The 14,746-nt window shown below is 48.1% G+C and overlaps 1 protein-coding gene across 1 annotated transcript in view; it reads right to left on the bottom strand.

Annotated features, from left to right (window-relative positions):
* Positions 1-14,746, bottom strand: part of NOTCH1 (notch receptor 1) — a 94,085-nt gene that overhangs the window by 56,702 nt on the left and 22,637 nt on the right. Inside the window, exon 3 of the mRNA XM_053375006.1 lies at positions 62-324. Within this exon, the coding sequence (XP_053230981.1) occupies positions 62-324 (263 nt within the window). The remainder of the gene's footprint in view (positions 1-61; positions 325-14,746) is intronic.

Here is a 14,746-nt window from a genome sequence, read left to right as displayed (position 1 = left end):
CTGATTTGGGACTGATAATAACCTGGGATTGCTGGTGCTCAAAGACTTGCTGCCCGCTTACCTGACCATCCTGGAGGGCAGCGGCACTTGTATTCCGTCAGCGTGACAAGGTCACAGCTCCCTCCATTGTGGCAGGGGCTGCTGAGGCACGCGTTCTCCTCAGGAGTAAGGCACAGCTTGTCAGTGTAGCCTAGGTGGCAGGCACAGGTATACTCGGCCACGTTGCCACGGACGATGGGCTGGCAGGTGCCCGCATTCTTGCAGGGGTAGCTGAGACACGGGTTCTGCAGGTGGCACCGGCTGCCCACATGAGAGCTGGGGCACCTAGAGTGAGGAAGAAGGGGACACATCAGGACTAAGGAGGGTGGTGGCATGGCAGCATTTACCCAAAACAGCAACCCTCGATGGATACATTGCACCTCCATTGCCTCTGAATGCCAACTACAGGAGAGGAGACTGCAGTTGCACTCAGAACACATCAGTGTTTAAAATTCCCAAGGTGCATTTTGCTACTGGCGCAGGTCCAATTGCAACTATGTGGAGATTTCTGGGCGCAAGGTTGGCAACCACAATTTAAAAACCTTTGCCTTAGGCCATAGTTAATACCATTTCCGCTGTGTTGTGTTTCTCCTTGTATACTGGGACAAAGGAATTGTTGTAGAGCAAGCTATAGTCAAGCAATGTAGCTGAGATCATAGAATTGTAGAGTTGTAGTGTTGGAAGGGACCCCGAGGGACATCTAGTCCAACTCTCTGACAAGTAAGGCACTCCATTGTAGTGACCACAAACTAGGTTTAAGGTGACCATTGGTGCCTAACTTATATATCTAATACTGCTTCCCATTGGGGCATCTGGTTAGCCAAGGTGGCAGGCACAACGTGAAGGTCTACCATAAGAGCAGAACCTCCATCCCCAGAAGCAGTCTAGCTCTGAATACCAGTTGTTGAGAATCACAAGTGGGGAGAGTTGCTGTGTGCTCAGGTCTTGCCTGTGGGCTTCCCATAATAGGCATTTGGACACCCACTGTGAGCACAGGGTGCTGGGGGGGGGGGGCCTTTGGCCATATCCAGCATCTAGCAATGAATACTCAACTGGTAGTAGGAGGTCTTCCAGGAGACTTTTCCCAACATGTTTCAGGTACCTCAGCAATCCATACAATGCTCAGGGCAACTGGTTGGTGGGGCTGATTCAACCCCTCCCAGCATTCTGCATGAAGAGGAAGGGGTTGTGCCCCCAAACTATCACCTCCTGCAGTCCATGTCTGCAATTGACCCCTGCCACCTGAAAAAAATGCCCTCTCATTTCCAGGACAGGAAAGGTAACCTGTATATTCCGCAAGGCCACAACAGGCTTTTTGTTACCTCTTGTCACACATTTGTGGGTTTCTCTTGGATTTATAACCCATCCCATTCAAAAGGTTCTAGGTGGGAAGCAACACATTTAAAAACAGCTGAATAAACTGTTACTGGGGACACAAGAAGAAGAAAGAAGGAGGGCAGGGCCTCAAGGCTGTAAATTCTTAACAGCCCTGCCAGATTCCATTAAAAGCCCCCTGCTTCTCGTCTCCACAGTGGCTAGACAGATGCTTCTAGGGAGTCCTCAGACAGGGCAGAAACTCAACAGGCTTCTTTGCTTCCCACCGGCCCAGTAACTGATACTTGGAGGTAGACTGCCTTGGAATGTGGAGGTTCCACTGAGCTGTCATACCTCATAGCTGTGAATAAATGTATCCCCCTCCTTGAATTTTGTCCAGCCCCCTTTTAACAACTACTGGCCCTTATGTCCTGCAGAAAGCAGCCATCTCACAATTTGCACTTGCCCCCAGACTTGCTGCAAATCAATTTCACTGAATGACTCCTGGGTTCTGATGTTATGACAAGAGACAGGGGTCACTGCACAAGATAAAGGCAGGCTTCCCACAGAAGTGAAACTCAATCCCCTGGGTTTTTAAATCACAAACTACCCTCAGCTCCTGCAAAGACCTGAGCTGGAGAATCACAAGCAATCCATCAACTGTCCAAGCCTTCCACAGCCCATGGGAACCCTTTTTTCACATGCACCTTAGGCACCCCTTTCACACCCTGGCCACACACTCCCACCCCCCAATGCCCACGAACCACCTGCCCCAACTCCTCCCAGAGCCACCGAGGGAGCTATAAATCTCCCAGCCTTCAAAGAGGCAGCTCCAAAGATCAAAGAGCCATCCCTGAGAAATCACACCCTTTTTTGCTGCTGGACTAGATGGGCCATTGTCCTGATCCAGCAGGCCGTTCTTACGTTCTTATGCAATGGAAGTCAAAGAGCGAGGGGCCCACTCTGCGCTTGTCAACAGGTGAAGCAGCACCCTTACTAATGCCCCCACCCCTATTGGGTGCACAACCCTTGAGACAACTGCTTCGCCGCTGCCTTCAACTATAAGCTCCCTTCCGAAAGTTGTTACCTACAGCTAAAAAGGTAGGAAACAAGGCTCTCCTCCTAAATGCAACATATGCCAGATTATCTCAGTGTGAAAGCGCTTCCATTTTTATTTTCTCTATTTCTTTCAAAAAAATAGAGACATCCTAGCAGCAAACACACCCATCCATCAAGTGGTCACTGGCAGAGCCATCTGTTACCAGAAGCCAAAAGGGCCAGCTCGTTAATAAAAGAGAGAGACCCTAAACAAAACAAGGCAGCATGTGACACAAACACATATGGGCCAGAGAAAGAGGCGGATTTGCAGATGTGAGTATTCCATGGAAATGATGTTCTGAGATTCCAGAAAGATACAATCATTATTTTAAACCAGGAGAAAGTCTTTCAGCAGAAAAATCCTGTGCAGTTCGAATCTTTCTTGCAGCCCCAAGTTTCAGTGCTTTGGGGGAAAGGAAGGTATTTTAAGGATAGCCTAGCAAAAAGGTGGCAGTTTCTTTTCCTGCAGTGGTGATGTGGGCTGGAATTCTGGAGAATTGAGCACAGCCCTGCAATATAAACATTGCAGCATTATCCCTGGTTTGGGTGGGAGGATGGAGAAACACTCCAGAGCCCCCATCTCTATCGTGGGCATTACATCATGTGCAAAAAAAGGATTTATTTTAAGTTCTGAATGTTTTTTTTAAAAAGAGCACCCAGTCTGTGTGCAAGCACCTTCCCAAGTACCAACCACCTCGGACCCTGCGATTGTCTAGTGTTGGGAGCTGCTTAGTTGGTGCTGACCTGTGACTGGGCCTTTTCAGTGATGGCTCCCCAGCTGCAGAATGCCCGCCCTAGTCGGGTACAGCTGTCTCCATCATTATAAGCTTTTCAGGAGGAAATTAAAAATATTCCTGCTTACCCCAGCCATTAGGAGGCGGAAGACTCCAGGAAGCCTCATACTAATAGGATGGAAGAATGTTTTTTAACCGAAGTTGTTTTTAGAATGCTTTTGCTTTGGTTTTAAATGGTTTATCTGTTTGCCACCCTGGGCTCGTTGGAGAGGAAGGACAGGGTATAAATTGAATTAAACAACCACCATCACCAGTAGTACGAGGCCTCTCCAAGCAATTCAAGTGATTGGTTTGGTCTGAATGGGGAAATTTAATATTCCTGCCTCTGGCCTGGAACACTTAAAAGTGGACAACACTGCTGGGCTGTTCTGAGCAACTCTCTTCGAAACACAGCATTCCTACCTGCAAAGCTGGCATAACAGAACTACACTACAAGGCTGTTATAGACGGCTCTCTTGCCCCAAGAGAGCAATGGACAACATGGCAGGAACAGTGTGGGCTCCTCTCTCAGCTTTAGCCTAACACCCCACAACTTAAGAAGATGGAGGGGAGGGTCAGGCCTCTCAGGACTGTTGTGAGGATAAAATAGGGGGGAGGAGACCCAGCTTGAGCCCCTTGAAGGGAATAAGGTGGGATAAAAATGCAATAAAGAGATATAAATAAATCCACCGGATTCAGGACATAGAAGCCAATTCTGGTTCAGAGGCTGAACTTGGCCCTTTCCAAGTGAAACTCTGCCTGTATGGTAGGGAGAAAACAGAGAAAAGGTGTCCTGTGTACCATAATTCCCCTCTTTCTTTTCCTTTTTTTCTGCAAGGCTGGTTACATGAACAACCCAAAGAGTTCAAAGGCGGCAAATGAAGGCCCATCCTGTGCCACAGATGCCCGAACAAAGGGCCAGGAGACAGGTGGGTTTGTGCTAGCCAGGTGTTGACAGGGGCTGTCTTGGGAATATCCCTTTGATTACAATGATGGCGATTATTATTAAGAAGTGCCGTGTCTGGATTCTGGAAAGAGAGAGGGAGGGAAAGTTCCCTTCTCTCTCTCTCTCTCTCTCTCTCTCTCTCTCTCTCTCCTTCTCCTCACCGTTCTCAACTCCCTGCACCCGCCATCTAACTTTGCCACGACTCTGCCATCCTGCACAAAGAGGACTGCAGCTGGCTTCAACCCCAGCCTGCTCTTGCATTCATGGAGAATAAGCAGCACTTTACACAGGGGGATGGGATGTAGCAAAACTGCCACAACATGGAAGGGCAGCCTTTTGAGGCACAGCCCATTCTCCTAGGGCAGCTGCAGGGTGAGTGCCAAGAGCTTTCCCCGCTGCCACCCACAGATCACCGCGTGGGGTGCTGGAGGGATTTCAGGCAAAACTCGTACCTGCCAATTTAGCCCCACAGCCAGTGTGGTCTATGGCCAGGAGTGATGATTTGGAGCCATCGTCCTGCAACATCTGGCGGGCAACAGATGCCCCACACCAGCTAAAATCTCCTCTACCCACCCAGAACCATGCTGGTCATTTACAACTTAAGATTGCTCAAGGCTCCACAGGCTCAACTCCTTGCAGCATTTCCGGGGAGGGCTGGGAAAGTCTCCCTGCCTGAAAAGACCCCTGAAAGATACTGCTGCCGGTCAGCGTTGGAAGGACTGAGCTGAAATAACGATGGTTTGACTTGACGCAAGCGCAGCTCCCTCTGTGTCCTTGCACTGCTGCTATTATGGGGCTTCAAAACTGCTCGGCTTTGGGTGGTCCACATTCAACACTTTGAAGACCTGGGAGGCCAAAATGTGTCCAGATGATATCAATAAAAAACCCCGGGGGGGGGTAGCAAAAACACCAAGTGGGAGACCAAGGCAGGAAGTAGGTCAGCAGAACCAGCTGATCCAGAGGGAGCAAGGAAACCAAACCCCCAAATGTCCTTCATGCAAATGGAGAGAGCAAAGGAAGGAGGCAGCCAGCGGCCACCCCTTCCTCCTCCAGCTCCACAAACTCCCAAGCTCCCATTGTTTGGGGTCCTTGTGTTTGTGAGAATCCGAGGACATTTCAAGTTAATGAGATGGCATGAGCCAGGCCCAGTGAAAAGTGGGCATAACAGAAAGAGAAGGAGGAGGGGAAGAAGGGGAGGGGGAAGGAAAAAAGGAAAGCAGGGCATCTGCTGGGCAGACAAAAGGGTGCCAGGAGCAGGTGCGCATGTTAATTAGAGGGTCAGAGCAGCTGCTCTCCCGCTCGCCAGCCAATGTGCTGTTCCAGAGGACCGAATGCTGCAGGGAAGGGGGAACTGCAGGGGGCTGGGCACACACACACACACACTGCTCTGTTAGGGAATTCAGCTGCCTGCTTTGGCGCTGCTCAGGGGAAAGGTGCCAGCGAGATGGAGGCACAGGGCAGCAATGGAGGCATCCCGAGGATGGCGGCTGCAGGGCTGCTGCTGCATGTGTGGCTACCAGCGGCTGCACCCTCTGGCACTTCCTGCGGTGGCTCCCTCTCTTCCTTCTCATAAGCTCAGATTGGAGAAGCAAATCACCCCAAGTGCATGGCGCTGGCATTAAAGAGTGTGTGAAGTGGGAGAGGTTTGTGAGTTGTTTAAGGGAAGAAGGAAGTAGCAAACTTCCTTATTTCAGCAGCCCACAGCTGGCTATCTGTCTGCATTGGGACCAACCAAAAGAAGTCACACAAACAGCTGAAGGTCCCAAGTTCCCCACAACTCCTGCTTGAATAAGTTAATGCAGCACACAACTGAACTATGGAACTCCCGCCTGCAGGAGGCAGTGAAGGGCACCAGCTTGGATGGATTTAAAGAGACTCATGGAAGAGAATAAGGCTAGCAACGACTAATAGCCATGGGGGCTGTACTGTGCTCCCATGGTCAGCAGCAACAATGCTTTTGAATAGAAATTGCTGGAGACATGAGGGAGAGTGCTCTTGTGCTCAGGCCCTACTTGCACATTTCTCTGGCATCTGGTTGGCCACCATGAGAGGAGGACACTGGACGAGGTGGGCCATGGGCCTAAGCCAACAGGAACCCTCTTAGGTTTCTCCTACACTGTTGGAGGCAGTACGCCTCTGAATACCAGTTGCAGCAAACTGCAGTAGGAGAGAGAGTTGCTCTTGTTCTCAGGTCCTGCTTGTGGGCCTCCCATAATGGGCATCTGGTTGGATCCTGTGAGAACAGGATGCTGGACTACATGGGCTACTGGCCTGATCCAGCAGCCGGGCTCTTCTTTCTTATACAAATGCAGGCCACCTGATGAAGAAGAGTTCTGGAAGTCTCAAAAGTTTGTCACATTTCTTGAACAACTTTTTGGCCGATACTATCTTACTGCGGACACTCTCCGGACCGACTCGGTTCCACAGATGTTGCCTGTGCAGCACCATGCCAGCCAGCAGGGCTTGCGAATCATGCTGTGCGCCACGTCTGGGAGTAATTTTGCTCTTCTACATTTCCCATGAACTTTACTAGTAAGGAAAATTGCCTCATATTTGTGAGCCACTTGCAGGAAATGCTCTCATGTCTTTACAAATAACAATGAAAAAACCATACTTTGCCTCGGTAATGGACTGGATGAGAGCCAACAGACTGAAACTCAATCCAGATAAGATTGAGGCACTGTTAGTGGGTGGTTCCCTAGACCAGATGGGTGGGAAATCGCCTGCTCTTGATGGGGTTACACTTCCTCTGAAGGAGCAGGTTCGTAGCTTGGGGGTACTCCTAGATCCTTTGCTGTTGCTCAAGGCTCAGGTGGCCTCAGCGGCCCAGAGTGCCTTCCATCAGCTTAGGTTGGTGGCCCAGCTACACCCCTATCTGCACAGGGATAGTCTTACTGTTATGTATGCGCTGGTAACCTCAAGGTTAGATTATGCAATGTGTTATACGCAGGGTTACCTCTGAAGATGGTTCGGAAACTTCAGCTAGTGCAGAATTCACCAGCCAGGTTGCTCACCGGAGCAAGATGGTTTGAGCATATAATATTACATCAATCCCAGTCCAACAGCACTGGCTAACAATTTGTTTCCGGGCCCAATTCAAAGTGCTGGTTTTGACCTATAAAGCCTTAAACGGCTCAGGACCGCAATACCTCAAGGACGCCTCTTTCCATATGAGCTTACCTGGACCCTGAGATCATCTTCTGAGACCCTTGTTTGTGTGCTTCCTCCCCGAGAGGTCTGGAGGGTGGCAACAAGAGAACGGGACTTCTCTGCAGTGGCTCCCCATCTGTGGAAAGCTCCCCCAGGGAAGTTCACCTGGCGCCTTCATCATACACCTTTAGGTACCAGGCAAAAACGATCTTTTTAAACCAGGCCTTTGGTTGATTTGATTGACATCCTATGCCCTTTTAAAATGTGGGGTTTTTTGGTGTGGGTGTGTAGTGGGGTGTTATTGGGCTGTTGTTTTTATTTTTATTATATATTTTGTGGTTTTATATATTTTGATCATGTTCTGTGAACTGCTCTGAAACCTCCTGGTATAGGGTGGTATATAAATTCAATAAATAATAATAAAAATAAAATAATAATACTATAGACATCATGCAAATCCTTGCAAAATCCACGTAGTTTGGGCTTAGCCAAACTATGGATCCAGGGGGCAAAGATTCTCTTAGTAACAATAACAAAAAATACAGTAAAGGCTTGCAAAGCCACCCTCTACACTGCAAGTACGACTAGCAACAATTACAATCCAGCAGCTTTAATTTTATGATATGATATTCTCTGATTTATGATGGTTAATAAACTACTTTCCCATCCACACACTTTTTTTAAAATCACTTGTTTCTTCCCCATTTTCTGTATTGGGCTGCCATCAGGTCAAAACATATTTGAATGCTGATTTTAAATGTGTTTTAATTTATGTGTTTTAATTATTGTTCTTACCTAGTTTATTTTTATTGCTTTGTATTTATTACAAAGACACTTCTAAAATGTTGGAAGCTGCCTTGAATGCCAAATAGGGAGAAATGTTAGATATAAATACATTAAACAAAGAAAGAAATAGGACGATAGCTCAGATGGTAGAGCATGAGACTCTTAATCTCTGGGTCATGGGGTCGAGCCCTACACTGGGGAAAAGAGGGGGTTGGACTAGATGACCCTTGTGGTCTCTTCCAACTCTACAGTTCTATAACTCTTGGGGAAAATTCCCCTCCCTCATTCCCTACTGGAATGTAATGCGGTTTGGCTTAAAACGAAAACAATTAACACCTGGATCTACTGAATGAAATTTGTGCCTTATAGACATTTAAATTAAAATGCATTGGTTGGGCGGGGTGTGTGTGTGTGTGTGTGTGTGTGTGAATCCCTCCACAGACAGGAGGAGGCAAGACAGTAGCTAGGTCTCTGGGTGGACGAGGCAAGCTTTCAGACACCCTCAAAGGTCAGAGCATGGGTCAGGAAGGTTTATCTTGTCTGGGTCAGATTGGTCCCGTAGAGATCCCTCTGTGGGCTGGATCATGCGTGCACGTGAGTGAGTGTGCCCGCAATTGCACATGCGCAGGTGCAATTTCCAGCGCCACAGAAGCGAGTCCCCATGCCTCGCTGTGCGACTTTAGTGCAGCGCGTGAGTGGGCAGCGCAGTTGGGGGGCGGCTCATGGGCCAGTCAAATGACCTCTGTGGGTCACTTCTGGCCCATGGGCCTTAGGTTGCTGACCCTGGTCCAGAGTAATAGTGCTTGATTCCCTTTGGTTGTCTGACTGAGCATCTCCCAACCTGTGTCCCTGCGATAAAGGCTCTTGCTTATCTGCTGGAGAGGTTGGCTCTTAACCCTCCCGTGGATTCAAGATCTGCTGCAGATAAGCACCAGATAAGCTCATGGCATATCTATCTGCCCTGGTGAAGATCTTCCGTTGGAAACTAAACCGTTGCATTGACCCACCATTCCTAGAGTGTGCATGTGTGTTGTGTGTCTATAAAGACAAGCACAGCTCTCTGTGGCCCCGATGCCTGCAAATAAAAGCTTGGAAACCTGTGTGGGAAGAGGGTGCTTCAATTCTCAGAAGTCCAAACGAGGCTGAAGAAAGCTTTCTGGTGGTATGCAGAGCAGGGAGGCAAACTGTCGCATCCTGTCAAAGCTCTTTGTGGCTCCGGGGCCCTTCCATTACCTCCCATCACATCAGGACATGACATTTAATCTAAGAATGCCACAGCACCCACCCGTCAGCTTCCCGTGTAGGGCTTTGCCAACAAAGTATTTCTTTTAAAAGCACAATCTTGGAACTACCACAACAAAACTACCCATAAATGCAGGTGCTCAATCTAATCTGTTCACCAAATTTTGGGCTTTTCTTTTGAAAACTGGCTCTGTGTGCAGTGAGCTCGGTGTATAATTTCTGCTAACACATCACAGTTTGTAGTGCTGGCTGTAGGCAGCGGTGTTGGGCACTGGAAGAAGAGTTGCCTTGGTCATATTAGAAAGGAGGCTCAGATTTTTCTGAGCGCAGCAGTGCAATTTGGCAAAAGCGTGTGTGTAGGTGCACACATTCATTGATCTGCCTGGCGGTGCTTCCAATCGAAAGGAATCACAGAACTGCAGAGTTGGAAGGGACCCCAAGGGTCATTTAGTCCAACCCCCTGCAATGCAGGAATCCGAACTAAAGCATCTATGACGGATGGCCATCCAACCTCTGCTTAAAAACCTCCAAGGAAAGAGGTTTCACCTTCTGAAGGAATCTGTTCCTGGTGTTTAGTTGGAATCTCCTTTCTTGTAACTTTTAGCCACTAGTTTGGGTTCTACCCTCCAGAGCAGGAGAAAACAAGATACAGACAGACAGACAGACAGACACACACACAGACACACAGACACACACACACACACAATTTGTACCTATGTGGACAGTGCTTCATGCATTTGATGACATGGTCTCTGGCCCAGGAAAGTGCACTCTACTAGCAGTGCATATGAAAAGTATCTAGAGGTTCTTAGTGGACCACAAGCTCAACAGTGTGATGCAGCAGCAAAATAAGCTAATGCTATTCTAGGCTGCATCAACTGAAGAATAGACCAAGGGAAGTAATAGTCCCGCTGCTTTATTCTGCTATGGTTAGACCACATCTATGTCTGAATTCTGGGCACCACAATTTAAGGAAGATGTTGACAAGCTGGAACATGTACAGAGGAGGGTAACCAAGATGATCAGGGATCTGGAAACCAAGTCTTATGAGGAATGGTTGAAGGAGCTGGGAATGTGTAGCTTGGAAAAGAGGAGTCTAAGAGAAGACCCAGTAGCCGTCTTCAAATATATAAAGGGGTGTCCCATGGAAGACGGAACCAGCTTGTTTTCTACTGCTCTGGAGGGTAGGACTCTCAATGGCTTCAAGTTACAAGAAAGGAGATTACGACTAAATGTCAGGAAGAACTAGCTGTGGAATGGACTCCCACAGAACATGGTGGACTCTCCTTCATTGAAGGTTTTTAAGCAGAGGTTTGACGGCCATCTGTCATGGATGCTTTAGCTAAGATTCCTGCATCACAGGAGGTTCCAACTCTACAATTCCACGATTCTACAAATATACGTGTTGCGTCTTTCAAAATGCCACAAGATTCTCAAACATTTCTGCTGTAACAAACTGGGTGCATCCTGGAACTGGCTCTCTGCTTTTCTTAGGTGGCGTTTGTTGGAAACCAGGGAGATCTTAGCTGGTGCCTGTTGCACTTCACCAAAATGTGAAGTCTGAGTTAAGAGGCAACAGCATTTCTCACAAATTCTCCTATAAAATTCATTTCGAAGAAGAGACCTGTTGGATCCGTCCAATGGTCCGTCTAGCCCAGCATCCTGTTCTCACAGTAGCTGACCAAATGCCCCAAAGGGAAACCCAAAAGCAGCACCTGAGCACAAGAGCACCCTTCCCCTCCTGTGGTTTCCAACAGCTGGTATTCAGAAACATTACTGCCTCTGACTCTGGAGGCAGAGCATAGCCATTGTGGCTAGTGGCTATCGGTGGCCTTATCCTCTCCATGAATTTGCCTAATCTTCTTTTAAAGCCATCCAAAATGCACAAGTGAGTTCTATAGTTTAACTATGCACTATGTGATGAAGGACGTTCTTTTACATGCCCTGAACCTTCCAACATACAGCTTTGTTGGATGCCCATGAGTTCTAGGTTTAGGAGAGGGAGGAAATATTTCTCCAACTCCAGCTTTGTGCCGCCCCCACATAGTTTTATAAGTGAGAATGCTAGCTACCCCTTTGGGCAACTGCCTGCTTGACCTCTAGGGAAACTCATAATGGCAAAGCCCAATACTTTTCCTGAATTAAAACTGAAACAGAGCCGACAATCCTCTGGCAGCCTGGAGCCTGTTTGACAAAACGCGCCCCCCCCCGCCTTTTGTTCTCTTATTTCAATATTTCCACTGTTTTTCGGGGCTTTTCTGCCTTTCTACCAGCAACAGGTTTTGTCTCCCCTACACTCTCCCTGTATAGAAATGCCGTCTCCTAACACAACCCCAGGCAGATGTTTTGCTGACCTTTAACCCGCGATCAATTCAAGAGGTTCACCGTTTTTCTTTCACAGCCTCCAGCTCACCATCTGCCACCCCAGGGACAGATGCCACGCACACGCACCCCCACACATCGCACACACTCTCCCCCCCTTAAAAAAAGCCTCACAGTCCATTTCATTCTGCCCTTTTCTCAGAGCGGGGGGAGTCCCTATTCCCACCTTACGATGGATAAGCCCACTGCCAATCTGACACAGAAATCAAAAGGTCCATCACGGGACAAGAGAAAGCGTGAATTCAGGAGGGGGGAATCTGTTTGCAAAGAAAGAAGTTTCCCATGGACCATAAGGCATCCCAGCTCCACAGCCTCCCTCCCTCAAACTAATTCTGATTCATTCATTTTTAAAACTGCCTGTCCGTTCAACTTGAGGCTTGTTTGTTTTTACCAGGAAGGAACACAGAAAGTTGAGGAGCGAAAGCTATACAAAAAGGCCTAGTCAAACCAAATACAGTGGTACCTCGGGTTAAGTACTTAATTTGTTCCGGAGGTCCGTACTTAACCTGAAACTGTTCTTAACCTGAAGCACCACTTTAGCTAATGGGGCCTCCTGCTGCTGCCGCGCCGCCAGAGCACAATTTCTGTTCTCATCCTGAAGCAAAGTTCTTAACCTGAAGCAATATTTCTGGGTTAACGGAGTCTGTAACCTGAAGCATATGTAACCAGAGGTACGCTGTAACTTTTAGCAACAATGGACCAACCAATCTTATTGGACCCAAGAAGAAGGAAAAGCAGGGGAGTGGGATCGAGAAAACTGGTTAGGAAGGGGCAGTGTCTCTGTGAACTGGCCCACCAGATTAAATCAGGATTCGAAGTTAATTCTCAAACTGAGGGGGGTGAGTTTAGAGGTTAGCTTTTCTGACTAAGGCCCCACTATACATTCGAACCTGCATCATATCACTTTTGCAGCTTCCTCTAAAGAATCCTAGGAGCTGTAGTTTGTTCAGGGTGCTGTTAGGATCCCCCCCCCCAATATTCCCCTCACAGAGCTACAATATTCACAGAATGTCTCCTCAATCAATCTCTCCTCATGAGGAACTGTGGGAGTTGTAGCTCTGGGAGGGAAGTACAAACTGCTGCATCTTAAACAAGCTACACAGTTCCCAGGGTTCTTTGAGAGAAGCCATGACTCTTTAAAGCAGGATCATACTTTAAATGTGCAGGTGGGGCCTACAAAGCAGTTCCTACTTGCACTGGGAAAATAACATTTCACTCTGCCTCAGTGAGACTCTCTGAAGTATGGGCAGGATTGAACATCTTGGGTTAACCCTTAAAGTCCAATGGATAGACTGTGCTAACTTTGGTCCAACAGTGGCTACAACCCAGTGCTTTCCAATGGATCTTGTAGGTTTCATACTTCATAAGAACAAAGGAAGAGCTTGAAGGATAAGGCCAAAGGAGACTCATCTAGTCCAGCATCCTCATCTCACAGTGGCCAACCAGATGCCTGTGGGAAAATAGCAAGCAGGATTGGAGCACAAGAACACCCTCCTCTCCTGTGGTTTCCAGAAACTGAATTTCTGTACCATCAGTGTCCAGGCAGTGTCCTGGCTAACAGCCATTACAGTGGTACCTCGGGTTACATATGCTTCAGGTTACATACACTACAGGTTACAGAGTCCGCTAACCCAGAAATAGTACCTCGGGTTAAGAACTTTGCTTCAGGATGAGAACAGAAATCGTGCCCCGCCCGCCTCCACATTAATTAAGCACTAAGAGTTTCCACCTCTGCCGCTCTGACAAATGGGAACCCTCCCAGGTGAGCTGCCAGCCCAGCTCCGTAGCTGACAGCTGCACTCTCCCCAGCAAATTCCCTAAGTCCTCCTGATTACAGGTATCACCTGGTGGAGATTATAGAGCCCTTCTGCTGCTCCAGGTGCCGTTTTATGGCCCTGCCATCTAGCCCTGTATCTGGAAAGTGCTTAATGATTGATCCATGCAGAGGCTCAAAGTTTGAAGCTGGCTGTAAAAGTCAACAGAAAAAGTGCCTCTCTCTCCACTCTCTGTCCCAGGATGTGCCGCCCCCCCCCCACCGCCTCGAGGAAAGTTTGGCACTTCTACTCTTGGGTGTTTATAAAGATTAAAATATAAGGGCTTCTTTCCTCCCATGCCTGGGAGAACTGGGAGGAATATTCTGCAAGAAGAGAAAATAGGTTTCTCAGCAATCCAGTACAGATATCGCCTGCCTGAGGTCTAGCAAGTGTTTTATGACACCCATCAAAAGGGATTGCCGCTCTCCATAAACCGCCTACAGCCACTCCAGGAGCAACAAAAATTGGGGGAAAGGCTGTAGCTGGGTGGTGGAGCATCTGCTTTGCATGCAGAAGGTCCCAGGTTCAATCGCCTGGGGCATCTGCAGGTAAAGCTGGGAAAAGACTCCCTGCCTTAAGTCCCGTAGACAAAACCGAGCTGTGTGGATCACTGACGGGGTCTGACTCAGCAGAAGGCAGCTTCCTTTTGTCCCCAAAATGTGGGAGATGTGTTCCTAAAACAGTAGTCTTCAACCTTTTTAGACCCAGAATCCAAACATGCATCTAGGGACCCATTTCTTAACCTTTTGCTGGTGGCAGTGCTCCTGTTGCATAGCACTAGTACAGTGGTTCTCAAAGGGTGTGACGCGCCATACTGGTGTGGCAGGAGAGGATGGCAAGTGTGGTGGGTAGTTTAAAGGCAATCAAAGGAGCATTTAAACAGTTCAGTGTAGAACAGTACTATGTAGTACAGGTGGCAACCATTTTGTCTGCGCCCACTTTGACTTCTCCCGCTCAAACAAGCATCAACCTAAGTTTTCAGTGGACCCATCCTCAAAGAGAACTTCGCTGGCCACTGTATGAACAGGATGCTGGACTAGGTGGGCCGTTGGTCTTATCTAGAAGCCAGACTCTCTTAGATCCTTTCTTAAAAAGTTGCTCTCAATCAGGCAAGGAGGAGGCACTTGCCGCTTGTGGAGAGCTAATCTGTGCTGCCAGGGAGTCTTTCATCAGTTATCCCAGATAAGATAGCTCAATCTCAT

Source organism: Podarcis raffonei, chromosome Z, assembly GCF_027172205.1.
Source record: "Podarcis raffonei isolate rPodRaf1 chromosome Z, rPodRaf1.pri, whole genome shotgun sequence".
Classification (NCBI taxonomy): Eukaryota; Metazoa; Chordata; class Lepidosauria; order Squamata; family Lacertidae; genus Podarcis; species Podarcis raffonei.
Note: the sequence above shows the minus strand (reverse complement) of the source record. Positions and strands in the feature narration are given on the sequence as shown.